The sequence below is a fragment of the Sparassis crispa genome, assembly GCF_003851025.1.
Source record: "Sparassis crispa DNA, contig_000007F, whole genome shotgun sequence".
Taxonomy (NCBI): Eukaryota; Fungi; Basidiomycota; class Agaricomycetes; order Polyporales; family Sparassidaceae; genus Sparassis; species Sparassis crispa.
This window is the reverse complement of record NW_020939754.1, coordinates 1,606,451-1,630,228: the sequence shown is the minus strand read 5'-3', so window position 1 is coordinate 1,630,228 and position 23,778 is coordinate 1,606,451. Positions and strand designations below refer to the sequence as shown.

General features: G+C 54.4%; 11 protein-coding genes across 11 annotated transcripts; 6 read left to right on the top strand and 5 right to left on the bottom strand.

Annotated features, from left to right (window-relative positions):
- Nucleotides 1-103: 103 nt before the first annotated feature.
- SCP_0805480 (Serine/threonine-protein kinase SRPK) lies at nucleotides 104-1,778 on the top strand (the record flags this gene model as incomplete). Its single annotated transcript, XM_027761136.1, has 7 exons — nucleotides 104-369; nucleotides 448-482; nucleotides 533-826; nucleotides 886-1,098; nucleotides 1,158-1,285; nucleotides 1,348-1,510; nucleotides 1,561-1,778. 7 exons carry the CDS (start codon nucleotides 104-106, stop codon nucleotides 1,776-1,778), a joined length of 1,317 nt encoding a protein of 438 aa, XP_027616937.1.
- Nucleotides 1,779-3,113: 1,335 nt separating this feature from the next.
- SCP_0805470 (acyl-CoA N-acyltransferase) lies at nucleotides 3,114-3,872 on the bottom strand (the record flags this gene model as incomplete). The annotated part of the gene is made up of 1 exon (XM_027761135.1): nucleotides 3,114-3,872. One exon carries the CDS (start codon nucleotides 3,870-3,872, stop codon nucleotides 3,114-3,116), a length of 759 nt encoding a protein of 252 aa, XP_027616936.1.
- A 1,279-nt stretch (nucleotides 3,873-5,151) lies between these two features.
- SCP_0805460 (Aminotransferase tdiD) lies at nucleotides 5,152-7,047 on the bottom strand (the record flags this gene model as incomplete). The annotated part of the gene is made up of 10 exons (XM_027761134.1): nucleotides 5,152-5,407; nucleotides 5,462-5,670; nucleotides 5,726-5,913; nucleotides 5,965-6,058; nucleotides 6,112-6,215; nucleotides 6,274-6,317; nucleotides 6,378-6,436; nucleotides 6,494-6,801; nucleotides 6,856-6,912; nucleotides 6,978-7,047. 10 exons carry the CDS (start codon nucleotides 7,045-7,047, stop codon nucleotides 5,152-5,154), a joined length of 1,389 nt encoding a protein of 462 aa, XP_027616935.1.
- A 4,754-nt stretch (nucleotides 7,048-11,801) lies between these two features.
- SCP_0805450 (hypothetical protein) lies at nucleotides 11,802-12,035 on the top strand (the record flags this gene model as incomplete). The annotated part of the gene is made up of 2 exons (XM_027761133.1): nucleotides 11,802-11,901; nucleotides 11,965-12,035. The coding sequence occupies 2 exons, from the start codon at nucleotides 11,802-11,804 to the stop codon at nucleotides 12,033-12,035; spliced, it is 171 nt and encodes a 56-aa protein (XP_027616934.1).
- An 878-nt stretch (nucleotides 12,036-12,913) lies between these two features.
- On the top strand, nucleotides 12,914-13,761 carry SCP_0805440 (hypothetical protein; the record flags this gene model as incomplete). The annotated part of the gene is made up of 3 exons (XM_027761132.1): nucleotides 12,914-13,393; nucleotides 13,454-13,586; nucleotides 13,652-13,761. 3 exons carry the CDS (start codon nucleotides 12,914-12,916, stop codon nucleotides 13,759-13,761), a joined length of 723 nt encoding a protein of 240 aa, XP_027616933.1.
- Nucleotides 13,762-14,467: 706 nt separating this feature from the next.
- SCP_0805430 (Glycolipid 2-alpha-mannosyltransferase 2) lies at nucleotides 14,468-16,661 on the bottom strand (the record flags this gene model as incomplete). The annotated part of the gene is made up of 12 exons (XM_027761131.1): nucleotides 14,468-14,517; nucleotides 14,629-14,800; nucleotides 14,941-15,041; nucleotides 15,091-15,183; nucleotides 15,278-15,340; nucleotides 15,403-15,476; nucleotides 15,533-15,585; nucleotides 15,657-15,687; nucleotides 15,749-15,758; nucleotides 15,813-15,952; nucleotides 16,060-16,535; nucleotides 16,590-16,661. The coding sequence occupies 12 exons, from the start codon at nucleotides 16,659-16,661 to the stop codon at nucleotides 14,468-14,470; spliced, it is 1,335 nt and encodes a 444-aa protein (XP_027616932.1).
- A 137-nt stretch (nucleotides 16,662-16,798) lies between these two features.
- SCP_0805420 (hypothetical protein) lies at nucleotides 16,799-17,291 on the bottom strand (the record flags this gene model as incomplete). The annotated part of the gene is made up of 4 exons (XM_027761130.1): nucleotides 16,799-16,831; nucleotides 16,888-16,937; nucleotides 17,005-17,194; nucleotides 17,250-17,291. The coding sequence occupies 4 exons, from the start codon at nucleotides 17,289-17,291 to the stop codon at nucleotides 16,799-16,801; spliced, it is 315 nt and encodes a 104-aa protein (XP_027616931.1).
- Nucleotides 17,292-17,369: 78 nt separating this feature from the next.
- SCP_0805410 (Uncharacterized protein) lies at nucleotides 17,370-17,925 on the top strand (the record flags this gene model as incomplete). The annotated part of the gene is made up of 3 exons (XM_027761129.1): nucleotides 17,370-17,493; nucleotides 17,595-17,796; nucleotides 17,856-17,925. The coding sequence occupies 3 exons, from the start codon at nucleotides 17,370-17,372 to the stop codon at nucleotides 17,923-17,925; spliced, it is 396 nt and encodes a 131-aa protein (XP_027616930.1).
- Nucleotides 17,926-18,215: 290 nt separating this feature from the next.
- On the top strand, nucleotides 18,216-18,474 carry SCP_0805400 (hypothetical protein; the record flags this gene model as incomplete). Its single annotated transcript, XM_027761128.1, has 2 exons — nucleotides 18,216-18,381; nucleotides 18,434-18,474. 2 exons carry the CDS (start codon nucleotides 18,216-18,218, stop codon nucleotides 18,472-18,474), a joined length of 207 nt encoding a protein of 68 aa, XP_027616929.1.
- Nucleotides 18,475-19,274: 800 nt separating this feature from the next.
- Nucleotides 19,275-20,878, bottom strand: SCP_0805390 (hypothetical protein; the record flags this gene model as incomplete). The annotated part of the gene is made up of 3 exons (XM_027761127.1): nucleotides 19,275-19,810; nucleotides 19,865-20,644; nucleotides 20,713-20,878. 3 exons carry the CDS (start codon nucleotides 20,876-20,878, stop codon nucleotides 19,275-19,277), a joined length of 1,482 nt encoding a protein of 493 aa, XP_027616928.1.
- A 1,029-nt stretch (nucleotides 20,879-21,907) lies between these two features.
- On the top strand, nucleotides 21,908-23,452 carry SCP_0805380 (hypothetical protein; the record flags this gene model as incomplete). Its single annotated transcript, XM_027761126.1, has 1 exon — nucleotides 21,908-23,452. One exon carries the CDS (start codon nucleotides 21,908-21,910, stop codon nucleotides 23,450-23,452), a length of 1,545 nt encoding a protein of 514 aa, XP_027616927.1.
- Between the last annotated feature and the right edge of the window lie 326 nt (nucleotides 23,453-23,778).

Below are 23,778 nucleotides of genomic sequence, written 5' to 3'. Positions count from 1 at the left end.
GTCACGCGACACGCGACTCACACAGGAGTTCCAGTGGCAACTTGCCGTTATCACAAAAACTGAATTGTGCCACGACTAAAGCGCTGACGCGACCATCGCATAAATGCACCGGTTCCTGCGTTTCGCTTTCCTGCGGTATCGTTCCCTGCCACCTTTGGTGAACAATCGTTTTGCTGCTTTCGGGATTGGTCTTTGCCTCCGCAGAATGTCGTCCTCTAGCCTTACGTCGAATCCTCAGGCTTTGCAAGGCCCTCCTGACGAGGAATCGTTATTGCACTACGTGTCGGGAGGCTATCATCCTACCAACCTCGGGGATACTCTAAATGAACGTTTCGTGATAAAGCTGGAGTGGGGTCAATACTCTACTGTGTGGCTTGCAGAAGATACTCAGGACGTTCCTATCTCTCTCCCGCTCCGATTGATATCAACCTGAAGCTTTGCGCCTAGATCGAAGCGACATGTAGCTATAAAAATACTGACGGGTAATTAACTGTGTCTTGTTCCTTCGCACGGTCCTGATTCGTGGGTGCAGGAGAAGCAACCGATACAAGACATCTACATGAGCTGGCGTTTCTGCAGCATCTTTCGCGGACTCACTCGGAACATCCAGGATTTTCTCGTATAGTTCGATTAATCGACAGCTTCCACCTCATTGGCCCGCATGGGTCGCACTTGTGTATCGTCACGGAACTTCTTGGAGAGTCCGTGCAGTGGCTGTCGGAGTATTACGAGGGAGGTCGTCTCCACCCTGTAGTTGTGAAGGACATAATCCAACAAGTGCTCTTGGGTTTGGATTATCTTCATAAGAGCAACATCATTCATACCGGTATGTATGCCTCTTTTCTGGATATTGTGGGCTTTTTAGCTAAACTTACACTCGGACAGATTTGAAACCCGATAACTTCTTGATTGAGCTGGAGGATCCAGAAGCTTTTGTCAAGGAGGCCATGGACGACATTCCCCCCGTCGTCTATCCACCAGTAACCAATGTGGATGGAAGGGTTCTCAACTACGTTAAATCGCAGCCAATCCCTGTACGGTTTGAAGATGTCCAGCGCCTGGCGAAGCTTAAGGTGAAGATCGCTGACCTGGGTGTCGGTTAGTATACGAGACTGTTCGTGCTCTTGATTCACTCGTCTGATTTCCGATACATACAGCTTGCTGGGCAGACAAGGTTGAGGAACATTTCACCGACATGGTACAGCCTTCGGCTCTCCGAGCCCCGGAGGTGTTTCTCGGTGCTGGATGGGACTCAAAGATTGATATTTGGAACGTAGGATGTCTTGTGAGCTTGGTCTATTTATTACATACTACTCGCTCTTGATGCCTTACTCTCTTTTGTCCCAGGTTCACGAAATGATCACAGGGGATCCTCTCCTCCCCGTAGTTTTGAATGATCATGAAGCTCGGCCCTTCCAACAACTCACCGTCATGATACTCCGCCTTGGACCGATACCTCCCGATCTGATCGTTCGTGGAAAATACTCCAGGCATTACTTCGACCCAGACGGTAGATCAAACCTGCTTATTCTGTCTCCGGATTAAGCAACCCTCTTGCAGGAACTTTCATGCCGAGTCTCGACTACCCGGGGGTGCCGACCTTGGTGCAGAAATTGGACAGCATTTATAGCAAGCGATGGTATCCTGAAGAGGTAGAGCTGTTCAAGTCATTCATGATGTCGGCATTGGCGATGGATCCGGAGGACAGGCCAAGTGCTGCTGTTCTAGCCGAACATGAGTGGTTTCGATCTACGTTCGAATTCAAGAAGAATTTTTGACCGGCTTCGGAGGTATAGAGGTGTTGGTATTGACAACCACCTACCAATTTGAGAAATCTGTCGAGAAATCTGTCTACTGTTCTTCGAATCTCATACAAATCGGTGAGGTTGTAATCCAAATTTATTTTAATTCTGAATGTGGACCACTCACTCCTCCCGCCAGGTGGGCTGACTCGAAGACATACGAAGGCCACGGAAAATTCGCGTACGGTGAAACGAGTTGATGGACCGGTGCGCTCAAAAGTGTGGACATGAACCCACCAGTGCAGACTACATCTCATCGTGTGGAATATAACTCCGGAACGTTGCAGCAGCCAGGTCGACTGGTTACCGCATTCACTCTCTTCTTTCCTCGACCTGCTAATTCGGTCCGCGTGCTGATGACAGAGAACCATTTATGCAGTTACTCATGATCAGACTGTCGACCCGACGGAGCGGTGGGTTCGGATGCTACAGTATATATGGCGCGCTGCCATGCAAGAATCCCTGGATATGTACTCCTCTACCGTGACCAGCTGTTGGCCCACCTTACGAGTACAGGTACCCTATCCATGTCAGAACGCTCAGCGAGGTGTTTTGGCTTGCCAAGAATGTAGCGTAACTCCCCCAGTGGGAGGTCCTTACCACTCTCCTCATACACGTATTTTGCCCAGTCGAAGTCGGGCCTCCTCTCCATCTCGCTCTGCATATGGGACCAACACGAATCCTCGAACCCGCACTTCTGAACCTATGTTGTTGCAGATGTTCCACAGACGTTGAGTGGCATCAAGGTCAAAACAAACTTCGGTGTCCTTCCCACGCAACGCAGAATCAACTACGGGCGAGACTGTGAAAAGGGGTTATGTGCGTACCTCCTCCTCCCTTCGTTCTCCTATCTCGGCCACCCGCGCTCGCAGAGAGGACAGCGCCTTCAGCAAATGTTTGCTCTTTTCCTGGCTTAACGGCTTTTCTCGCATCCTTTCTCTTGCCCATCGGTTATAAGGGTGCTCCCGTGGACCGTGTGCTGATCCCCTGCAAAGTGGTCCCTCTCTCCGTTCTGGGAATACAGACGAGCTCTACATAGAACAGGAAGGCGTGACGCGTGCTTGACCCTGACAGAACGAGGAAAGTACAATCGAGAAAGTGAAGACATTATTCGGCGACTCAATGTTGGGCGATTACCGTGAGTGTGACCTCTAAGAAGGTGTGTCTTCGGCCCATGTATACCCAACCAAAGTTAGGGATCACTGACGGGTTATATGCAGCAGATCTCATCGAGTAACTTGTGACAGTGTTCTGTTCACCATAGCTATTAATTCACATTATACTCCCTCGTACGCGCTCAAAGGCACCGCACTAGTCCCCAGTGATCGCCTGCACCGCGTCGCGCCCTCTGCCCTCCCACTCATCCCAACACAGCGACAGCAAGACCGTATCCCGCCCATAGCCCCTCACGGGATCCTCCTCAGCAGGCTCCCTGCCCTCCGCCGCCAACGCCTCAGGGAGGACCCACAACCACCGAAGGTGCCCCTCGCGCCGCATGCCCATGCGCTCCGCAAGGCCAATGGATGGCGCGTTCCGTGGGTGCGCGCACCACGCCACGCGGCGCATACCTAGGCCGGGCGGGTCCGCCCCCGGGCGCTGCAGGCAGTACCGCAGCAGGAGCCCCACCGCCGTCTTCGCGACGTGCGTGTGGCGGAAGGCGGGGAAGACGAGGACGTGCCCGATCTCCGTCGTGCGGTTCTCCACGTGCGTGTTCACGAGCGCGAGCACCCCCGCCAGTGTGGGCTGGGGGGTCTTGTCGATGATGGCGAGCATGAGCTGCGTGGGGACGCGCCGGAAGGCATGCTCGAGGAAGGAGAGGAATTCAGGGAGGGTGCGCTGGTAGAAGGGGTAGAACCGGAAGGGCGCTGTACCCTGCGCCCCGAGCGCGTCCCAGTACGCGCGCGCGTGCTCTGCGGGCACGAAAGGCTCCAGGCGCACGCGTGCGCATTCGAGCGTGGGGGGTTGCAGCGGGAACGCGAAGTTGATGTCGTATGGCTCCGGGCCGTACAATTCGGATTCGGGGAGCACCACCGGGGGTGGAGGGGGCTTGTAGAGGTTCACGAATGACATGAAGGTGCGATGTCGGTGGGCGAATTGAGCTCTGCTTGGGAGGAATCGATATGAGGATGGGTTTATATGCACCCGGCGCATCGGCGCTGGATCTATGGCTCACCTTGACTCGTTCGCACTAGCCGGTTGGGCCTAATCAGCCGAGCACCAGGCCTTCTCCCTTTGCTGAGAGCCAACATTGCGAAAGCTGTGTAGGGCGAGATTCTCAGTGCTCGGCCTTCACTCATAGCTTGTCGGCGCCTCGACACCAAGTTCATCACCAATAGCAACCTCGACACCAAACTCGCGACCTTTAGAGCAGCGAGGATCATACATATCGAATCCCGACCTGTTCGAAATCTAGAGACTGGTTGAGCATGTGCTGCAGTATCGCGCTCCTCCGTCTTGCAGATCGAGCATCCAGATCTAATTATCGACCACGCGCTGTACGATACGGGGTCAGCGGTAGCGCGGAGGAAGACCTGTCTGTCGGTGAGCCAAGTGAGGCGGGGTCTGAGCTGAGGTTAAGACGCGGAGTCTATTGCACGACAGGAGACGTGCGATGAGACGGGCGCACGGAGAGATCCTGGTGCTTCTACAGCACCACGACGAAGCCAGACTTTGGGTCGAAGAGCGCTAGCGGTAAGAGACAAAGTAGAGCGCGGTCAGCAGAACGCATAAATATTAGCAAGGTTATTACCAGTATAAGAACTAGTATACATAGATAATCCAATACGACACTCAAGTACGAATGAAAGGGCTCAAAAGCGGAATGACGATGATGACAAAGTGCTCAGCGTGGGATGCCAAAAGGGGAAGGAGATATGCTACTTAAGGCAAGTATACTTCAGAGCGCTCAGATGGAATGTCGGCATCATGCCAGCCCACCCGGAGCCTTCCATCCTTGAATTCACTCGACTCCTGGGTTCCGCGTAGTTATCCGATGACGTTAGTAATGACCGAACTACTGACTGCTAGAGTTTAAGCGGGCGGAAAACTTGCAGCCTACTCCTCGACGTGACTCGAAGCAAGCACCGAGAATGCACACCGCAGGGACTATGCGGGCGACACATTCGAGCAAGACGAACCGGGCGACCATGCGCCGGAGAGAAACTGTAAATCAGACGGGCTAGCTTCGAGTCGACAATCGCACACAACCTGATACAGGCGCCGCAAATCTCGCGCGGCGGAGGTTTCATTGAAGGTACGACTCGATCCCAAAACAGATATTAATTACATGCCCTACTGAGCTTTTCACCTCCGGTCAGTCTGCAGCAAGCCGCTCACGACCTCGGCCGACTCAGGCGCGCTGTGGCCCAGACGTCCGCGCATCCAGAATGACCTCGCGCAACCGCCGGAGCGCCTCGTCGACCCGATCGGAGGGAGGGATGCTGAACGACGCGCGCACGTACGCGGTGGTGGCGCCGCTGGGGAAGAATGCCGTGCCAGGGAGAGCGAGCACGCCCCTCTCGAGCGCCTTCGTCCGGATGATGTGGTTCGAGTCGTGCACGTCCGTCTCGGAGGCGGCGCCCGGGTCACCCAGGAGCAGTTTGAACCTGCGTGGGCACACGTCAGATGACGAGCAGTGCGATGTGCATTAAATCACCCGCCAAACAAACATGCCCGCCTCGGGCGTGGTCCACTCCGCCAGTCCCGCCAGGTGACACTTCATCGCGTCCTCGAACGCATCCCGCTTTTGGCGATAGAATCCTGACACCGCGTCGGCGTGCCGCTTGAAGCCATCGTAGCCCCAGCGCTGCAGAATCTTCAGCGCAATCATCTGCGTGAGCGAGGACGGCTGCATATTTGCAGTTGCGGTCTGCAGGGGTAAAGAATCAGCGAGTTAGATTGCGGATAGAAAGACAGAGGCGTACGTGCTTGTCTATCGCTCTCACGAGAGGCTCAGGCCAAGACAGGGCGCCCATTCTCATTCCTGCTGATACGACCTTGGAAAGACTATCAAAGCGAAGCACCCGGCCCACCTCCGGCTCGCCTCGCTCTAGTGCGAAGTACGATGGCGGCCGTTCGGCTTTCCCATAGTAGAGGAAGTAGTAAGGATCGTCTAGCAGTTGTGCCGTGAAGAAGTGAACGGCTGAGGCAAAGCTTCGCATACCTTCAAGAACGAGGAAGCCGTGTTCTCGTGCAAGCTCCAATACCTCAAGACGACGTTTACGGCTCGCAGTCATACCTGTCGGGTTGCAACCATACTGAGATGCGAGATGTGAGGCTGGAAGTCTCGCTACCAAGACGATACGCTCACGGGAATGGTGTAAAGTACTCTCGGCTTGGGCTTGAATGCAGGCCAGCTCTCTAGGATCTCGCGGATCGATTGAGAGCAGATACCTTCTGCATCTGTCTCCACCTCTGTCTCCGCCAGGGTCAGGAAGCTAGTAGATGCGGCAAAGTTAAACGGAAAGTGCACCAATCATTTCACAGTCTAGTGATTGGAAAATAGGAATAATGCCTCTGCATCGGCATCAGAGACGTGTCTGCCTCACACGCATGATATCCCATCAGGGAACATACACATAAACAGGCGCCTCCACGAGCACCGGATCTCCAGGATTCACCAGCGCAGCCACGGCCTGCGCATCGTCAGCAACCCCGCCCTGAACCAACGGCTCGAGCGCCTCGCCACATACCTTGTTGATCATATCCTGCGACCCAGCGCCGATGCTGACTTTCCACCCTTCTCCCTTCTGGCGCCCATGGTAGCAACCCTGAAAACCGTACACCCATTCGCATAACTCCGGCAGCCCCGCAGTCTCGGTGTACTGCAAGGCAATCGCCAGATCGTCCGCGTTGAGCTCGAGCGTCACGTCCTCGGACGGCGACTGCGGGTCGTGCGTCGTGAATTGCAAAGAGGTGATGGGGAATGTGTTGGAGTTCGGCTTGCCTGCGAGCAGCGAGATTACATCGGGGCGGTCCTCCGGTGGAAAGAGGGACCGGACTGACAATGGGTGAGTTGCTGTATGTCGATGACTTGGACTTTGGTGAGACTCACTAGGATCTGGGTTCCCTGTTTTTTCGCGACATGGGAGAGGTACGGCTCGTAGAACTCCTCAGGCAGTACATTCAGCGCCTCTGAACTGTTTGCCGCGGGTTTGGAGTCCGGGACTCTAGTACCTTCAGAACATGTGGTGCCGTTCACTGTAGCGGATCCGTTCCCGCTAGGAGACGACATAGACACGGACATGTTCGCACTGTTACGGGGTCAGCAGAGAGTGGGAGGATAGACCTGGAGGAGTCCAAGTCCGAGAATGCATCCCTACCACTCTGCTTTTTCGTCGTTTTGCCCGAAATGACTCGAGGATAGGTCCGACTTGACTCATCTCTCCCTGCTCAGGTATGTGCCGGTTATGCCTAATCACCTGAGCGCCAACTTCTAATGACTCGAGAATCTGGAATCTCTACTCGCTGAATGTTCTTGACTTCAAGCTGAGTGTAGCCTAACTGAAGATCCTCGCGAAAGCTTCGTTCGGGGGGAAGTGAGAAAGATATCATCAGCCGCATTTATTCGCAGTTTGCCAGTTCATTGGTACCTCAAAATTCAACACCTACCTTGCGACCGGCGAACAACCGTCCGAAGAGCAAACTTCGACCTATGGAAGGCCGCTGAAGTATGTGCTCCGGCGGATCGGCGGATCGATATGCGCCGTCACGGTCCTCCGTCTTCCAGGTCATGTCTCTTCTGATTATTGAGAAGTGTTCAACGTTCAGACGCGATCAGCTCGGCCTGCCGCTCTCGTCGCTTCTTCGGATTAGACAGGAGGGTGGGAGGGATCTGAGCCATTCGAAGGAGAGCCGAGCACCAAGTTGTATGCTTATAGTCTGTTGCAATGTGAACCCAGCTGTAAATACATTAGAGAATCCATGCATATATATGGAATGTGGCACGCGAGCACGAAGGAAGGGGTTCGAAGGTGGAAAGACGACGACGACAACGCTCAAAGTGGAATGCCAAAAAGGGAAGGAGAAATGCCCCAAAAGGAATCCATGCTAGTTCGTTCACTAATCACGGCCTGTAAAATGCTCCGGGTCGGATTTGCAGACAGCCGGCTAGCTAGGTGGTCCGTCTATCGGAGGATAACCCATCATTCCATCGGGTTTACACATTTGCGTCCTCCCTCGGAGTAGATGTCATGACGATGGTGAACACTCGCGCATAACCGCATAATTACCACATCCGAAATTAGTGTTGTTGACGAACACGTCTACGCAAGGTCGCCTCAGATAGTGAAACAATGTGTTTGCATTGTGTCGCTCCTTGAGAGGACTTCTGCAGGAGCAATCACTGCAACATTTACGATGGACGACCATCCCAATCGAGCGGAGGTTCTATTACCCCAAGATATCCAGAAGGCACCTCGAGCATTGAGGAAACCAAACAACCCTACTCGGCGCGTCCACCACGCCCTGCACTGTAGTAGAAGTTTCGCGAACCTGTCGTTTGAGAACACTTGCAGCCATAAGTTTTCAACCATTTGAGTGCACCGAGCCCGTTATTCTGAGCTAAAGACCAGGAGAAAACCAGAAAGAGGTCATAGACTTCATTCCAGGTACCATCGACGTTGTCTAAGGAGGCTCCGAGTCGGCCTGGAGTGATGGTCGTTCGTTCATTGCATGTGCACATCGCATCAGTCACGCAATTGTGACGCACACGATCGGTCACACTACAGTACTCAGAAAATCCTGTCCGAACTCTCCGTCTGCTCGCGCTCCTACTCCACGAAGCACGACTAGTGTTTAGACAAAGAGGACAGCTGGTACCTAGTCTTATTTACGGTCTCCTTCCCTGCCGAACAGTATTTTCTTTAGGATGGCTGGACGACTGGATACAACGACCGGGATGTCTGGCGGTTGCGACGGTGTCCTACGCCCTGATGATGGCTAGGCAGATACAGTGTGAGGAACGAACCACGCTGGCTATTCTTCCCCGCTCATCCTGGGCGATTGTGCTTAGGCGAACGTGCATTTGCTGACTTCCCGCGTATCTTGCAGCTACTATCCTCGTCTGAGATGTGGGATCTGGCTTGCGTGACTGCGGTATGTATGCCATTGCGCGGAAGTTATAGACGAGTGAAAGATATGGCCGCGATGGGCCTGCCGGTGTGTTTCTCAGACATTTGGTATTAACAATGGGATTCATTGCGCCTTCACTCGGATCAGACAGCCAACTGGTCGATTCTTCCAACTAATATTATGCAGTTACCACGATGATCTCTGTAGGACGACACTTTCTACCTTCATGCAGAACACATTTGAGCAGATTTGACATAACCCTCTCCGATAAGACGAAGCCGGACTGAACAACTACAACTTATCGCAGGTCGGAGTCAATGGCACTTCTTACTCCAGTAGGCTTGCACCTTTCTCGGCTACTCGAACTGCCCTGATCGTCTGGAGCTCTCCTTCCGCCCATCCTCAGCAGTTACGGTGTGCCCGTCGGGAACTCACCACATACGTTTTCAAGGAGCGACGCGCACCTGTATTGGTTGAATAACGTGTCTCCGGTCGCCGGTCAGCGAGGACGCGTTTGGTAGTTAACCGAGCGACATCGCCGGAATTATCTGGGATGCGGATGTGTGTTACGATCCGTCCTTCTAGCTGCTCGGTTGTGCCCAGAATGTTTCCGCGGAGGATATAACGGACGCTGAGACACTGCAGAGTGTCAGCGTATCCACGTTCGAAAGCGTTTGGCCGGATGTTGTGCAGTCGGTGTTCATGGTCGACTCACAGTCTACATACCTTGTCAGCAGTCCCTTTGGTTAGTGGAACAGGGCGATCATCCAGCATGAAACTGACTTCGGTGTAGGGTAGCGCACACCATATTATCCGGGCCAGTCTTCGTCGTCGTCGTCGCAGAGTACGTGCTACAGCGCTGGACGACGCGTCGTCGCTCACTTCCTCGGTTCCATATGCGAGCACCCGATCGAACGCGCAATATCCCAGGGAGCGAGGAGAAGTCGATCACTATAGGATGCATGTGCGATACACAGATGGCTCTAGGGAACCAAGGCTACTTGCTTTGGGGTCATGGCTGGTACTGTGATTCCATCGCGGGACTGATATGGTTGCGTGTGTTCTTTCGAGGAAGCCTGGCAAGAATGCGTTTTGACGACGCATTTCATCCTGCAACTCTCGTTGGCTTGGTTTTATTCTAGGCACTATCGTGCGCCTGGAGCCTGCATACCGTTACAACGTTGTTAACCGTTGCAGAAGATCAGGATCTCTGTCGCCCCCGCATACATCTTCATCATCGGCGTTAGGCTTTCGATATGCACGTTCTTCCGTAGGACATTGGAGCATACTGCGCCCATCGCGGACCCGCGAGGCACCCAATGCGGCAAGTCGGGCTCCTCCCGACGGTATGCTAATCATCACCCCGTTCGTCAAAATCGCGGTCGCTAGTCTGTTCGTCGTAGCTTCTATGATGCTAGAGAGCTTCGTCGCCGCGGTCTCGACAGGCACGTTTATATACAACCTCAGCCTCAGAGAATCCGTCAGTTGACGATGCTTCCGAGCTCGGCGTCTCCCTCTCGGAAATCGCGCAGTACCGCCGCCCGTGCAAGTGACAACAATGGGCGCCGTCGGGGTGGCCGACCTTACCTCTGTCGCGACTGTCTTGTGTGTGTTCTGTGTGGTGACGCCACGACCACCGTGGCCCTGCCAGGATCGACTATGTCCTCCCATTTTGGGTCATATGTACACTGAAGTTACCCAGACCCCAGTCCTCCCGCACGTTATGGAGGTGCTTCTACAGACGTTATTCCTATGCGGTTTCACTGACATGAAGTACGCCTTAGAAGCCCACCGTCCGGTCGTCCGGCACCATGCAGATGGGCTTAATCATAGCGGGCAGAACTCGCGAAACTGGAGAGCCTCCATGAGCGTATGCACGTTCGGGAGCTGAGCCATACCCCCGAGCTGTCTGCATTGCAGTAATCCGTTCTTATCCAACACAAGTCACTTGTGGACCTGCTAGAGAGGATGCCCAGGAGAAGACGAGGTTTGGAGTGGACAGCTCTCCAATCTGATTGTCCAAGACACCGGGCGACTTGAATGGTGCCGGGGAAGAACGAAACCCATTTTTTATATTGCGAGCTGCGGTATTCCAGTCAGTCTGATTTAAGTGTATTTTCTAAAATCGAGGAGCTGAATTACGTTGGAGGTAGGCCTGTATCAAGTGTTGAAGCATGCAGTGTTTGGCAACGCTTGTGGCCACAAAGCGAAAGCTACACGTGCTACAATTTAAAGACGGGTCTCAAGCGCGACTGCCTTTCATACTGTAACAACAATTCCGGGGCCACTTTATCAAATTAAACAAGTAGGTAACTCAAGTCACTCGTCACAAGAGATCCTCTCCTAACACGTTGACTGATCCTAGCAATGTCATGGAAAGCGCGGAATACAGTGGCACCCATTCGCACCTTCAGGCTTCCAGACTCGCACGAAGGACCGTACGCGATCGGAAGAAGGCATTCTTCTTGGTTCCTCTGCTATGTTTATCCAGAAGACGATGATCATAGAATCGCTAATTGCCTGAATTGGATCGGCGGTCCCAATACGTCCCCCCGTAATTCTCCGGAGGGAAATCCCCGCTTTGTCCTCAACAGCGGGCCACAAGTCATCAGAAATACCAACCTTCTCGAGGATCTGCTTTCAATGCGAGATGGTAATGGTCGGCCACCCATCAAGCTCACCGAACTCAAAGTAGGGAACCTTCCTGTCGTCGAAGTGCTCGTCCCCCCGGACGAGCTCGTGTATTCCTGCTCGTATTGTGAGTGCCTTAAGTGGGAAACAAGAGGCAGGCCTCGATTCGTCATGTGTGAGACCTGCCGGGCACGTCGCTACTGCACGGCGAAGGTACGCGCTCGGTGGCCCTGCTTTCCGATCGACCACTCACGAAGGAGACAGTGCCTCCACGCGGATGACAAAATTAATCTCCACATGTCCGACTGCACGCTGCTGAAGCTGGGGTTAGAAGGGATAGTCGCCGAGCGTCGCGGCTGGCACGTCAACGACTGGGGAGAGAAGCGGGAAAGGGAAGGTGCGCACTGGCAGATAGATTCATTCACTTCTTCCTTATGTCTGACCTCGCATATCTTTCTAGGGAAAGACCCTAACCCTCGTACTCGTTTCTTTGGTGCTTATGACAAAGATCCCAACTATTGGAACCACTAGGTCGCCAACGCCACACTCGGGCCGTTGTTGGGTTCCGTGCTGACTATCAAGTTTGTGGATCAAGTATTTATTCAACGAGGATCGGTACACAAGTAGAGCATTTATTTTCGATTGTCGGCGTTGCTCGTTCCTGAAGTCATAATGTACAGTACTAGAATTTTCCTGTTGTCACCGACCCGTGACAAACGCGACTTGTCTTCACGTGCGCGTGACCTCCGGTGAGGTGGAGCTCCAACCCACCATTCACTTCAGAACGACATTATTGCTTCGACAAGCACAAGCGCTACTTGCTCCAGACGTACGAAACTGTGTCCCATTCAGAATATGTCCATCTCTCTCACCATGAAGTCGCACGCCGAAAGTGTCGTCTCAAGCATTGGTGAAGGCTCTCGAAGGTGTGGCTCCCTTAAAACCTTTCCTGCGGCCGTAGTCTTTGCTACTTGTGCAATAACCAGCAGCACCAACGGAAGACTCTGTCAGTGGACTTACGAGATGTCCAGTCTGGTCGAAGATCACACTTAAATAAAACAAACGAGAGGCAGCATCTCGAATTGTGATGCTATCCACTCAACGCACAACAAAGGCAAGACCGTTTCCAAGGACCGAGGAGCAGTTTAACGAAAGCCGATATCTCTGGCTGTGATATATCAAACCCTTGTAGTCGCTGTCGGGATGCGAATCTCAAAGGCGCATGCCTCTACACGTGTTGATGGCGAAGGCGTCAAGCCAGATGAATATGTATATAAAACACCCTGACAGCAGAAACACCTTCTCCCTTTCAACCACGATCTCTGTAGCGTCTGCTGTGTCCAGGTGAATATGGTGGTCATGTCCATTTTGAACCAGATCCTGTCTGACATTTTGTTTAGCTTGATAACATGTCCCAGCAGGCCGCCCCAGCAGCTTCAAAGCCTATTCGCATCTTCACCCTCCCGGATTCTGGGATGGGGAAGGCACCGATCGCCATTGGACGACACCATGCGTCGTGGTTTCTCTGCTTCGCTAGGTTTGACGGGGTCGACGGCCGCCGTACATGGAAGTGCTTGAATGTCGTGCACGGGAGCGAGACCTTCCTGTCCGACTCCGCCGATGGACATCCCCGCATTGTGCTAAACGACGGAGGGCGTTTTGGCAATGAAGATCTACTTCAGGATTTGCTGAAGATGCGCGACTACAATGGCCGGGCACCTATCAAACTGACTGCGGAGAGGGTAGGCGGACAGCCCGTCGTCGAGGTCCTTGTCCCACGCACCGAGCTCATATATGCCTGCGCGCATTGCGGAAAGTGGGAGACGAGGGGCGCGCCGCGTTTCAAGCGCTGCTCTGGTTGCTGTGCTCGTCTCTACTGTTCGCAGAAGGTGAGCCCATTCAGAATGGCGGGTGCGTTCCGGACGATCACTTACAGAAGAGATGTGTAGTGCCAGAAGGCAGATTGGACGCCTGCACTCCACAAGGCTGATTGCTTTCTACTGAAGATCGGAGAGGACCACGCGGTGGAGCAGCGGCGCCGTCTGCACGACAATGACTGGGGTTTGCATGACTTGATCAGGAGTGCGTGATTCCGATTATATGCTTTTGATACGGATGTCTTGCTCACATTCTCCATCTGACTGTAGCAATGGAATTAGGCCCATCGGCGGACACTTCATACGATGAGGACTTGGACAGCGACGAGATATATTTCTTCGGGAAGAGGGCATGCACTCGAGAACTGCATTGTCATTGATCACTGACGCGAGAGTCGACGGCCGTGAATTTGACAGAGTATGATCACTAGCCTGGCGCATAATCTGTGCCCGTTTTGCTGGGGGTGTCTACCTCAAGTCTGGCCGGCGATAGAGCCTTTTTCTTGTTCATAATGTGTTCTTTTGGCATGAATATCCCTTTGTAACGTGTGTCCTACCTGCAATCCAAGTACATGCTCTCATTGCACGAACAAGCACACGTATACCGCGGGACTTTCAAGACCGCCAACCCCGGCTCTCCATCCCGAATATCGAAGCAGCAAACCAGAGATGCAAATGTATACTTGTATAGTGTTACAACGACTGCAGAGATCTCAGCATCTAATACCATAGTCCGCGCACCGACGCACACGTGCTAACCTCTACTCTATAAATACAGATAGATGACGCGCTAGATCGTGAAGAGGGCCCATGCTATATTTTGTCTGGCAGCACCGCCGCACGCCCGCGAAAACAGGACTTCGTTGCCATTGCCTACGCACCTCCGATACGGACGCTGTCCGACGCGCAGGGGCAGAATCCGAACGAGCGCGGTGGTCGCTCGCTCGTCCACAGGAAAAGCTGCGTGCGTTTCTACACGGCCAGACTAATGCGGCCGCAGAGACCATTTTGTGAGGCACCACACAACCTGACCGAGTCCGGCACATGGGCGAACGCGCACAGCCGACTCGCCTGACGCTACTCAGCTCACGGGTGTATTCGCTCCCACTGCTTCAGGCACGAGTATCCCTGATAGTCTACCGACACTCAACGCGTCAGCTGCCCGGTCCCGGAGAAACCGAAGGGGTGGAAGGTCGGAGGGACCAACGAAAGGAGGAAGGGAGGGATGCAGAGAAGGAAAGGCTCACCGAAGCTCCGCCAGCCGCGACACGTGCAGCGCTTCTTCCTGTGCAGGCCGGGCCCGTGCGGGCAGTGGGTGAACGGGTGGTGCTCGTACCCGATCTCGTCGAAGAAGTGGATCTGGTCCTTGCGCAGGAAGAGCGACGCCGCGATGCTGTGCACGGGCGCGTCGCCCCAGCGCTGGAGAGAACCCAGGAATGTTAGCGTCAGTGGAGGCGAAGAGGTAGGAGGAATTGTGTAGTGTCGAAGGCGGGCGAGAAGGGGAAGGGGTGAAGGGAAGACAGAGAAGGGATCCAGCGGTTTGAAGAGGGGGAACGCACCTCGTAGTAAAACCCGCCCTTCGAGTCGAGGTAGCGGAAATACTTCTCATACGCCTCGCCCCGCCAAAAGTCCATGTCCGCGATCTCGAAGTTGCTCCAGACTGCAAAGGCCGTCAGCGCGTCGCTCACTAAAAGATGGGAAATACGCACAGTGGCAGAGGTTATACGTCTCCCCGCCGTCGTTGGAAAGGAACGCCATCGAATTGTTCGGTGCGACGTACTGCGGGTTCTCCGCGATGAACTCTGGGTAGAGCACGAATTTGATTAGTCAGTTGAGTCCTCATACGCCTCGGGATACGGAGGTGGGTTGGGGGAAGGGCCCGTGCAGCGCACGCACCTTTCGTTGTCTCCCACAGTGTCTCGATCGTTTTCTCGAACTCGAGCAGGGAGATCGTGAACCCTAGTAAGCACGCACTACCTATCAGCACCACACCTCACGACACCACACAGCCGGAAACGTACCGTAGTGCTTATCGTTATCTTCCATGTACAGGAACGGATCCTCGTCCGTCACGCAGTGGAAGTGCACGTCCGGCCTGCGCATCACCGACGAGCGTCAGCCATCAGCGTATACACGGGCGCTCCGACTCACTCGACGCGCCAGTACCACCGGAACTGTTGCAAGAGCGGATGGCGGTAAAAGAACTGCGGACGCGAGTATGCGTTACGCGTCATCGTCATGCAGTGCAGTAGAGAAACAGTGGAGACGCACTCACACCAGAGTTGAACCGGCACATGTTCCGATATCTGCATACCAAACGTCATCAACTCACTGGGTGCACTCACAGCTCAGAAGGGTGGGACGCACGACACGCTGCCTGCGCCAGCGTGCGCGTCAGCGAAGATACGGTGAGGCTGCGGGTGGGGCGCACCTCCGTAGATGATGTCCTCCTCGACCATCTCGTTCCGTCCCGTCTCCGCCCTGTTCTCGTCGATCTCCGCGGGCTGGTACCAGTGATGCGGGGGGATCTGGCCGAAGTACACCGGGCCCGACGCGAGCTCCGTCATACGCCTAAGCACAACAACACGCGACGGATCCAACCAAACACCCGGAGCACAGCACAAACACGTCAGACACACCGCAACTCGATAAAACAGGCACATGCGGGCGGAACTTACGCGATGAACTGGTCCGAGAAGGGCACCTCGTTGAGGAAGACCCACGGGTACGCGAACTGGCGGTTGAACTTGTCCTCGAGCTCACGCACGCTCGCCGCCGCCTTGTCGAGCTCGCTGTTGCGCGAGAGCATCAGTAGCGTCGCGTTGGCGCGCCGGGGGGCTTCTGGGGCTGGCTCTTCGACGGGGATTGGAGTCGGGGTGGGACTTGGACTTGGACTTGGACTTGAAAGATAACTCGAGCTGGAGAAGGAAGAGGAGGGCAAGCTGGAGGAGCTGGCGCTCAGGACGTCTGAGGAAATGCTTGATGTACTACTGGCTACAGAGATGCTCTCGGAAGTTGCGCGTGTTTCGAAGAAGATGGGCAGAACGGAGGGCGGAGGCGACATGACCACCGCTGCATCGGTTTTGGAAGCGAGTGTTGAGCTCTCGCGGCTGTAGATCTTCTGTGTTAGGCTGAAAGATAGGTAAAATGTGGTCTACCGACAATCTACAGTCAACCGAATACCGAACTGAAAGTACAGAGGACTCACGATGAGAAATGCCACGAGCAGGACGTAGCGGGTCGTCCTGTTCGGGGCGAACCGACGCATGCTCGCAGGCATGGCCGACGCGTGTTGGTCCAATGTTTGGTAAATTTCCGCCGGTACAGTATGGCGGATTCAGATCGCAATGGGGAGTTCAGGCGATCCCGCAGGTATTAGGGGTGTTCGACGGTGCCGAGTGCTTGCTGCCGCTCGTGTCACGACCGCATAGCAATTGCTCCACCTAGAGACTGATGTGTGTGAGATGTATCAGCGGCGCCAGCAGACTGAATGTCAAAGCACTCGCCGGCGAGTGCAGCCGCGCATGTCGCAGAGAATAGCGAGATGCAGACGAGGCTTTGAATATAATGTTTTACGCCGTGAGCTGTGGAGCTGCTGCGCAGCCCTGTGACCGGGCACGCACCGTCAGATTCGCGCCGAGATGGGCCCGAAAGGTCGATCTTTCCGTGTATTTTTGGCTGCATCTCGCAGCCGTTCCGTAGTGATTCTAGATCTGGACGCCAGATATCTTTTTCTGAGAATACCATTCCCATACCCCCCGGATGCGAGCGGTGTGCGCTATCCCGAGGTTGCAACAACACCGATTTGGATGCCTGCTTTGGGATTAATCGGTTTGATGACACAGGGAACTCGAAGAATGGGAAATACCTCCAGATTTGATGCCGTCATATTCCCTTTTCTGGCAGCCATCTCGGGTTTGTCCGGCCAACGTGGGCTACGGTGAGGAGAGCGAGAACGACAGCGCCGTTCTCTCTTCGCCCGACGACCATGTCCACCGTCGACTTCGAGACCGCCGTAAAGCAGGAAGAGGAGTACCTTCGCAGAGTGCATCCCACCGCGGATGACATACCGGGCTGCATGAAGCTTTTCGACGACTTTCTGTCTTGCAACAGTAAGCACCCCATCGCTTGGGAGGGGATCTTTGTCTGACCAGTTCTGGTGGCGGATTGTTTCCTGACTTCTCCATGTCTGTGCCTGTGAACGCGGCGGCAGTCGTAGGGTCGCAGGTCAAGTCGCTGTATCGCTATGGCCAGATGTCCGGCTGCAGCCCTAAGCTCGAGGATTTCAAGTTCTGTATGAGCATCAAAGGCCTTCACCCGGAGCGGAAGCGCGACATGTGGATCCGCCGTCGCGCAGAGTGGTGGGCGGCGCGGAGGCTGGGGAAGAGCAGCGAGGACGTGTGGGACATCCGGACGTACGCACGCATTCGGTCTTGGTTAGGCTTGGCGGTGCCATTGATCTGGTGTCGGGCAGTGAACCATTGCAGAATTTCCCCCCAGCGAGGCCTGCTGTTGCCTCTGTCTCTGATAATACCATTGAGTGAACATCAGTGTCTGAGTGTCCTTGTCCGATGTCTGCGCGCAAAGCTGCTGGTATGGAGAAATTGCAGAGTTGCACTGAAATACGATGGACGACAGGCTTCAAGCTTCCCCCCAAAATTATAGACTTTCGAGCGAAGGACAGGATGGTAAGTTGAAACTAATTGTACATTTTATTCCGCTCGCAGGACCAAAGACCGCCAAGTCTGTCCACGTCATCCCGGGATTTTTATGTTAGCTGAACCGCAACGGAGGGACGCGTCGATGTGGAAGTCACGTCCCCTCTCGTTTGTCAATGACCGGTCTCTCTCAGGGTCATGGACAGTACTCCGTCCGCACGAAAATATTATCGGACCCCGCTTCACATTTTTTGCACCAGTATATTTCACAGAATACGCCGCTCTCGTGGTACCCTCGGCTGTACGTTAATCCTTCTGCGCCTGCCCTCCGCAGCCTCCAAGGTGCGTCTTAAACCATCTTGCGAGAATTATTCGTGTTGAATGTTAATTCCAGGTGTCTTGCCCAGCCTCATTCGTCCTGCTGCTGAGCCGTAAGACAAATTCCATGGCACTCACAGAGGCTGTCCCTGCGGACGATTCACGAGATTGTCCGCATGAAAGGATGCTTTCCGCCCGCTCCAACTCGGAACCGCAGTAATTCCTGTGCAACTTGCTTATTCCGCCTGCACTCCTTCTCCATGTGCCCCATCTCCAGCTTCTAACCACCGCATGTGCCTAAGCGAAACCTCCGCGGTCCTCCCGGCTGCGTGTTGTGCCTTTCGAGAAGCTCAGACTTCCTGTCGATAAGTCCGGGCGGCCGTATCTACTCAGCGCAGCGGCGGTCTCGTCCCTCGCCTTCTCGAGAAGTATTTGGACTGCGCAGCGCGGGACCGGAAAATTTGAATTTGACCTCTGGCTCAACTTCTCAAGTGGACGCGCCGCAGCCGTGGCAGCTAAAATCTATGCATATGATGGTCGTCAACCACTGTCGCCCCCGCAGTCCGCTGTTGTTTTCCGACGCCCACTCACAGATTGTACTGACCGCGAGAGATGAGAAGTTGTCAAAACATGAATTATCTGAAAGCCAGCCGGAACGAGTTACATCAAGTTGTGGGAGTACGCGTATGCAAATGTAGATGAAGCAGACAAATATGAAGCGAGAGCAATGAACGAATGTGTGCTTGCAAGTTGCAAAGAGTGTCTAAAAGCCACCGGAAGCCGGTGGATACCCAAATGTGTTTTACAATACACCGACGGTGCCTCAGACCCGACGCTATGTAGGTTGAATATGTCCACCATTAAATAAGGTAAAGCGACCGTGAACTTCCCCCCTTTTCCCTTTCCCCTCCGTACCGTTAGTCCGGTGTATACAGCGGCGGTGGAGGATCAACCGTCCCAACCTCAGACGGGGGCACGCGCGGCGCGAAGCGCAGGCCCGAGTCCTCGTACGGCGTCTGGGCCTGCCCCGCTGGTGCCGGCGCAGGCGCGTCATTGCGGACGTGCATGAACGATGAGGACGGCTCCTTAGTGCCCAGCGAGCCCGCGCCTGCGCCCAATCCCCGCGCCCGTCTGGCCCGCTCGGAGGACGAGCCCCCGATGGACGAAGGAGGAGTGGGCGTCAACAGCGGCGCGCTCGCGCTTGCGGCGGAAGGCGCGAACGCGCTTGTCGAGGAGCGGTGCTCGCTCGAGGAAGGGTAGTACGCGATGCCACCGCCTGCTGAGGGGTCGGGTGACGCCGCCGCTGCGTGCACGGAGGGTGAGCTCTGCCAGGCGAGGAGCGCGCCGGAGGCTAGTGCGGGCTCTGCCATCTGTGCGGCGGACCCCGGTGCTGCGTAGGATGGGTGGGAGTAGGGATTATAGGTGGGTGCTGGAGGGAGCTGCGGTTGCCGACCTGCGGAGGCATCAGATGGCGCTGAAGATACTTCGGGAGAGCAGCGAGACATACCTTCCAGGGTGCTTTCTGGGTGTACGTAAGGAGTGACCATTTCCCGGTTGCGTCTGAAAAAGAAGTAATATAGTGCAGCGAGCAGTAGGGCAAGCCCCGCCACACCACCAACGACTCCGCCCACGATGGCGCCCACCGGCTTCGAAGTCGAGCTCGTGTGCGCTGCCGCTCCCAGCGCAGTTTGGCTGGCAGAGGACGACGACGACGAACCGCTGGATGTCGCAGAGAGCGCTGTCGAGCTTAGGTGCGTTACGTCTGTATTCGTTAGCGTCTGGTATACCGAAGACAGCGCCGAGAGTGACGTTGACGCGGACAGCGAGGAACCCGACACGGAAGAACTTTGGGATGAATATGGTGACGAAGACGACGATGATGGTGACGCCTGGGAGCTAGTCTGCGACGACGGGGTGGGTGTGGGCGACGGTGTTGGTGTTGGTGTGGGCGTTGGTGTGGGCGTGGGCGAGGCGGATGGCTGCGTTGTCGGCTGCACCGGTGGGGTGGAGGGCGGCGAGGGCGCACTCGAGCTCGCAACGGACACATACGCGATGTAGTCGAGCAGGTACGGCGCAGCGGCGCTCGCGGACGTGACACTGATGACGAGCTCGTGGTGCGTGTTCGCGAGGGATGATATGGAGAAGAAGCTCACGCCGTCGACCTCAGTCGTCACTACGGACGGGACGAACGAGATCGGTGTCGCACCGTCGAGCGCGTAGCTCGAGACGGGCATCGCGCTCCCATTTTGCGGAGACGGGAGCGTACCGTACACAGTCACGGCTGTGCCTGCGAGTGCCATGGAAATTTCGCCCTTAATTATGCGTTGAACAGGCCGCACAACGGGAACTACTCACCTGTGAAGTCGAAGACAGCACTCGAGGGCCCATGCGTCTCGCTGAGCGTGGAGTCGTACACCTGCTGGTTATCCGAGTGCGTGAAGTACCATGGATAGTCAGCGGTAGGTTTGTAGTTGATCTGATTCGTGTCCGCAGAGTCGACGTCGATCGTGGTGGAGGACATGGTGGGCTACCTCACGGGAGCGCCGACCGCGGCGAGCTCGAGTCGCGCGGTGGTGGGAGGAGGGAGGGGAGTTTGTGTACACAGCGGAATCAGCGCTCGAGCATCATGCATCAGGAACGAGCCAAGTCCGACACTGCCAATGCATCAGCGCTTCTGAGGGGGTTGTCGCGATGAAACATTTGATGACGGCTCTGGATCCCTTGCTATCCTCCCTAGGACTTCAGATTTTTCACATGGACATGCTCTATCTGACTCGATGTTCTGAACAATTTCGCATGCCAAAATTATGAGAGACGATTACTGGAGAAAGTACAACGCGTACCAATGCCAGTTGGGCTGGCGATCGTAAGAGAGCGAGTCATACAACCTCAGGACGTCCTTGTACTATGCTTGGAGCCAATGAAGACAACCGCCTGTGTTAAGGCCACGTCTGTATCTAGTACGAGCATGTAATTGCCTTGCTTTGAGCGTCATCAACGCCTTGTTGTTCGCCATAACGTGGTGCGGAATTTCGACAAGTTCACAAGCACACGTGACGGAAGTTGCCTCTTGCCATTACCGTGACCGTCCACAACTTGAAGATCACAACGTCCCAACCACGAAGGTTGGAATCCGCTCAGAATCTGTCTCTGGATGACCCTTGGAAGTCCCGAGAACAAAACTGGACGTACTTGTAGAAGCCTCCCAGTCAGTGTTTGAGCGTCTCAAGCTATATTGATTACTACTGACGGCGCTACTTACTTTCGATGTTTGCAGTCAACATGGATCCCGCAGATCATGTCCTTGAGAATATGTCCCTCACGCAATTGGCAGAGGCATTCCTTGCAAAGGCCCAGAATGAAGCTAGGTTTTTGAGGTTTGTTTCCTTCTGGTCTTCGGAAACGGCTCCCATCATGTTGAATTATTAGCTTAAGCCTTGTGAGTAATTAATAAACCATTGCAAGACTGCGAAACCCAATAGGAGAGCCTCTGCAGATAACGGAATTGATCACGGTTGTCGAATCTGCTGCGGAAATTCTGCGCAGCTCGATGTCTCTCGTCGACAAGCTTTCTCCCGATGTTCTCTTCAACAGGCTTCCACCTGATGTTCTCAGTATCATCTTCCATCTCGTTCCAGACTCTCCTTGGATTTGGGAACAGAAGGAACATGGAGATTTGGAGTTCCAGTGGGCTTATCCTGTATGGTCGCCTTGCTATGTGAAACCTGGATCATGCGTCAGACTGTCGCATGTGTGCCATCTTTGGCGTGAACTTACGCTAAGTCTACCTACCCTTTGGTCCAATGTTATCGATTCCTATTCTGTTTCGGTACCCGTGGATGTTATGGTACGGCGGTCTCAAACGGCTCCTTTGGACATCTATTTAAAGGACTCCCCTCAAGGGTACTTGAAGAATCTCTTGTCTTCTGGAGATAGCAAGCGTATCCGCTCTGTCTGGTTGGAAGCGAGATTCGACGCTCCCGCAGAAGAACTTCTCGCACCTTTAGCCGCTCCCGGTGTCGAATCCGTCGTAGTCATGTCTCACCAATATTTCTATACACACAAGCCTTTGAGATCCATCCTGCTTTTTGGTGGGCGTACGCCTCGCATTACGCAGCTGGTCCTCTCCAACACCTACTGGTTGCCCGCAAACAATATGCCATCCCTCACGCAGCTCCAGATTGGGAATATTATCTGCTCAGGATTTTATTTGGAGATCCTGTCCGTTCTTGAGAGAACACCCAACCTCATCGATTTAATATTGACCGACATCAGATGCCCCGAACATAGCCCGCCTGAACCGCGCGCGATTCGGCTTCCGAAACTAGCCATGATCAGATTGGGCGGCGACCACGAGTACAACTCAGGCTTGGGAAACATACTATCATGTCTCTCTGTTGCAGATACTACGGCGCTGCGGATGGGTGAATCTTGCTGTCAGCTCCCGCACCTCCCTGTGATCCAGGCCATCACGAAGATCTCCGTTTTACGAGAGAATTTTGGGTACACACTCGTGGCTACAGGGCCGCTTTCAGGAATCTATGTCTATAGCGATAGGCCTGACCACGATGATCTGTTCATGTTGATGATTCGGAGGCTACCGTTGGTTCAGATTTGGGAGTCTTGGGTCATTGAAAGGATCGCTCTCAATTACGCTACTTTCACTTCACTTCTGCCATGGATGCCAAGGCTAGAGAAGCTGGTGGTGTTGGCAGAGAGCGTTGAGGACGTGGTGGGCATTCTCTTGGAACCAAGCGACCCTTCTCAGGCACCGCTGTCTCGCAGCGGCATGACGGTGCACATCATCATGCAGGATTCTGACGTCAATATCGCCGTCCTCATAGGGTTGATAGTGCGCCAGAAGGAGGTCAATGTTGCGCACCTCATCATTGGCTACCACAGAACGTATGATGGCCCGCAGATCGAACGCTCATGTTTGGCAAAAGAGTTCCAGTTGGTGGAGTTTACGAATCATGAAGAATTCCCGTACATGGATCTGCCCCCGGTGTGTACAGAAAGTGCACATGATGACTGGCGGTCGTGGTTTGAAGCGTGGGACGGCTTTGATGCGCCATCCACTATGGGGAACGCATGAGCATATGATTTGCCTCTGGTAGAATTCAACAGTAGAAAATACTGTGCGTAGCAGTCATCAGTATATGCTGGTGTTTACGCACACCAATGATGTCACCGACAATTTAGAAATACATACTGTGTTTGGTTCGGGCATTGGCAGGAACCTTCGTACTTCAGGATATCCGTACCAGTATCTAGCATCAAGTCTCTTTCTATATACTCGAACCCTAGCATTCCTAGTTTATCTCCTGGTATCTCCTGGGTTATTTCAACGCTGTTGTAGCTGAATAGTTTTGTGTGGGCCAGACCAGTGGCATTTCACGGACTCGTTGCAGAGCGCTTCGA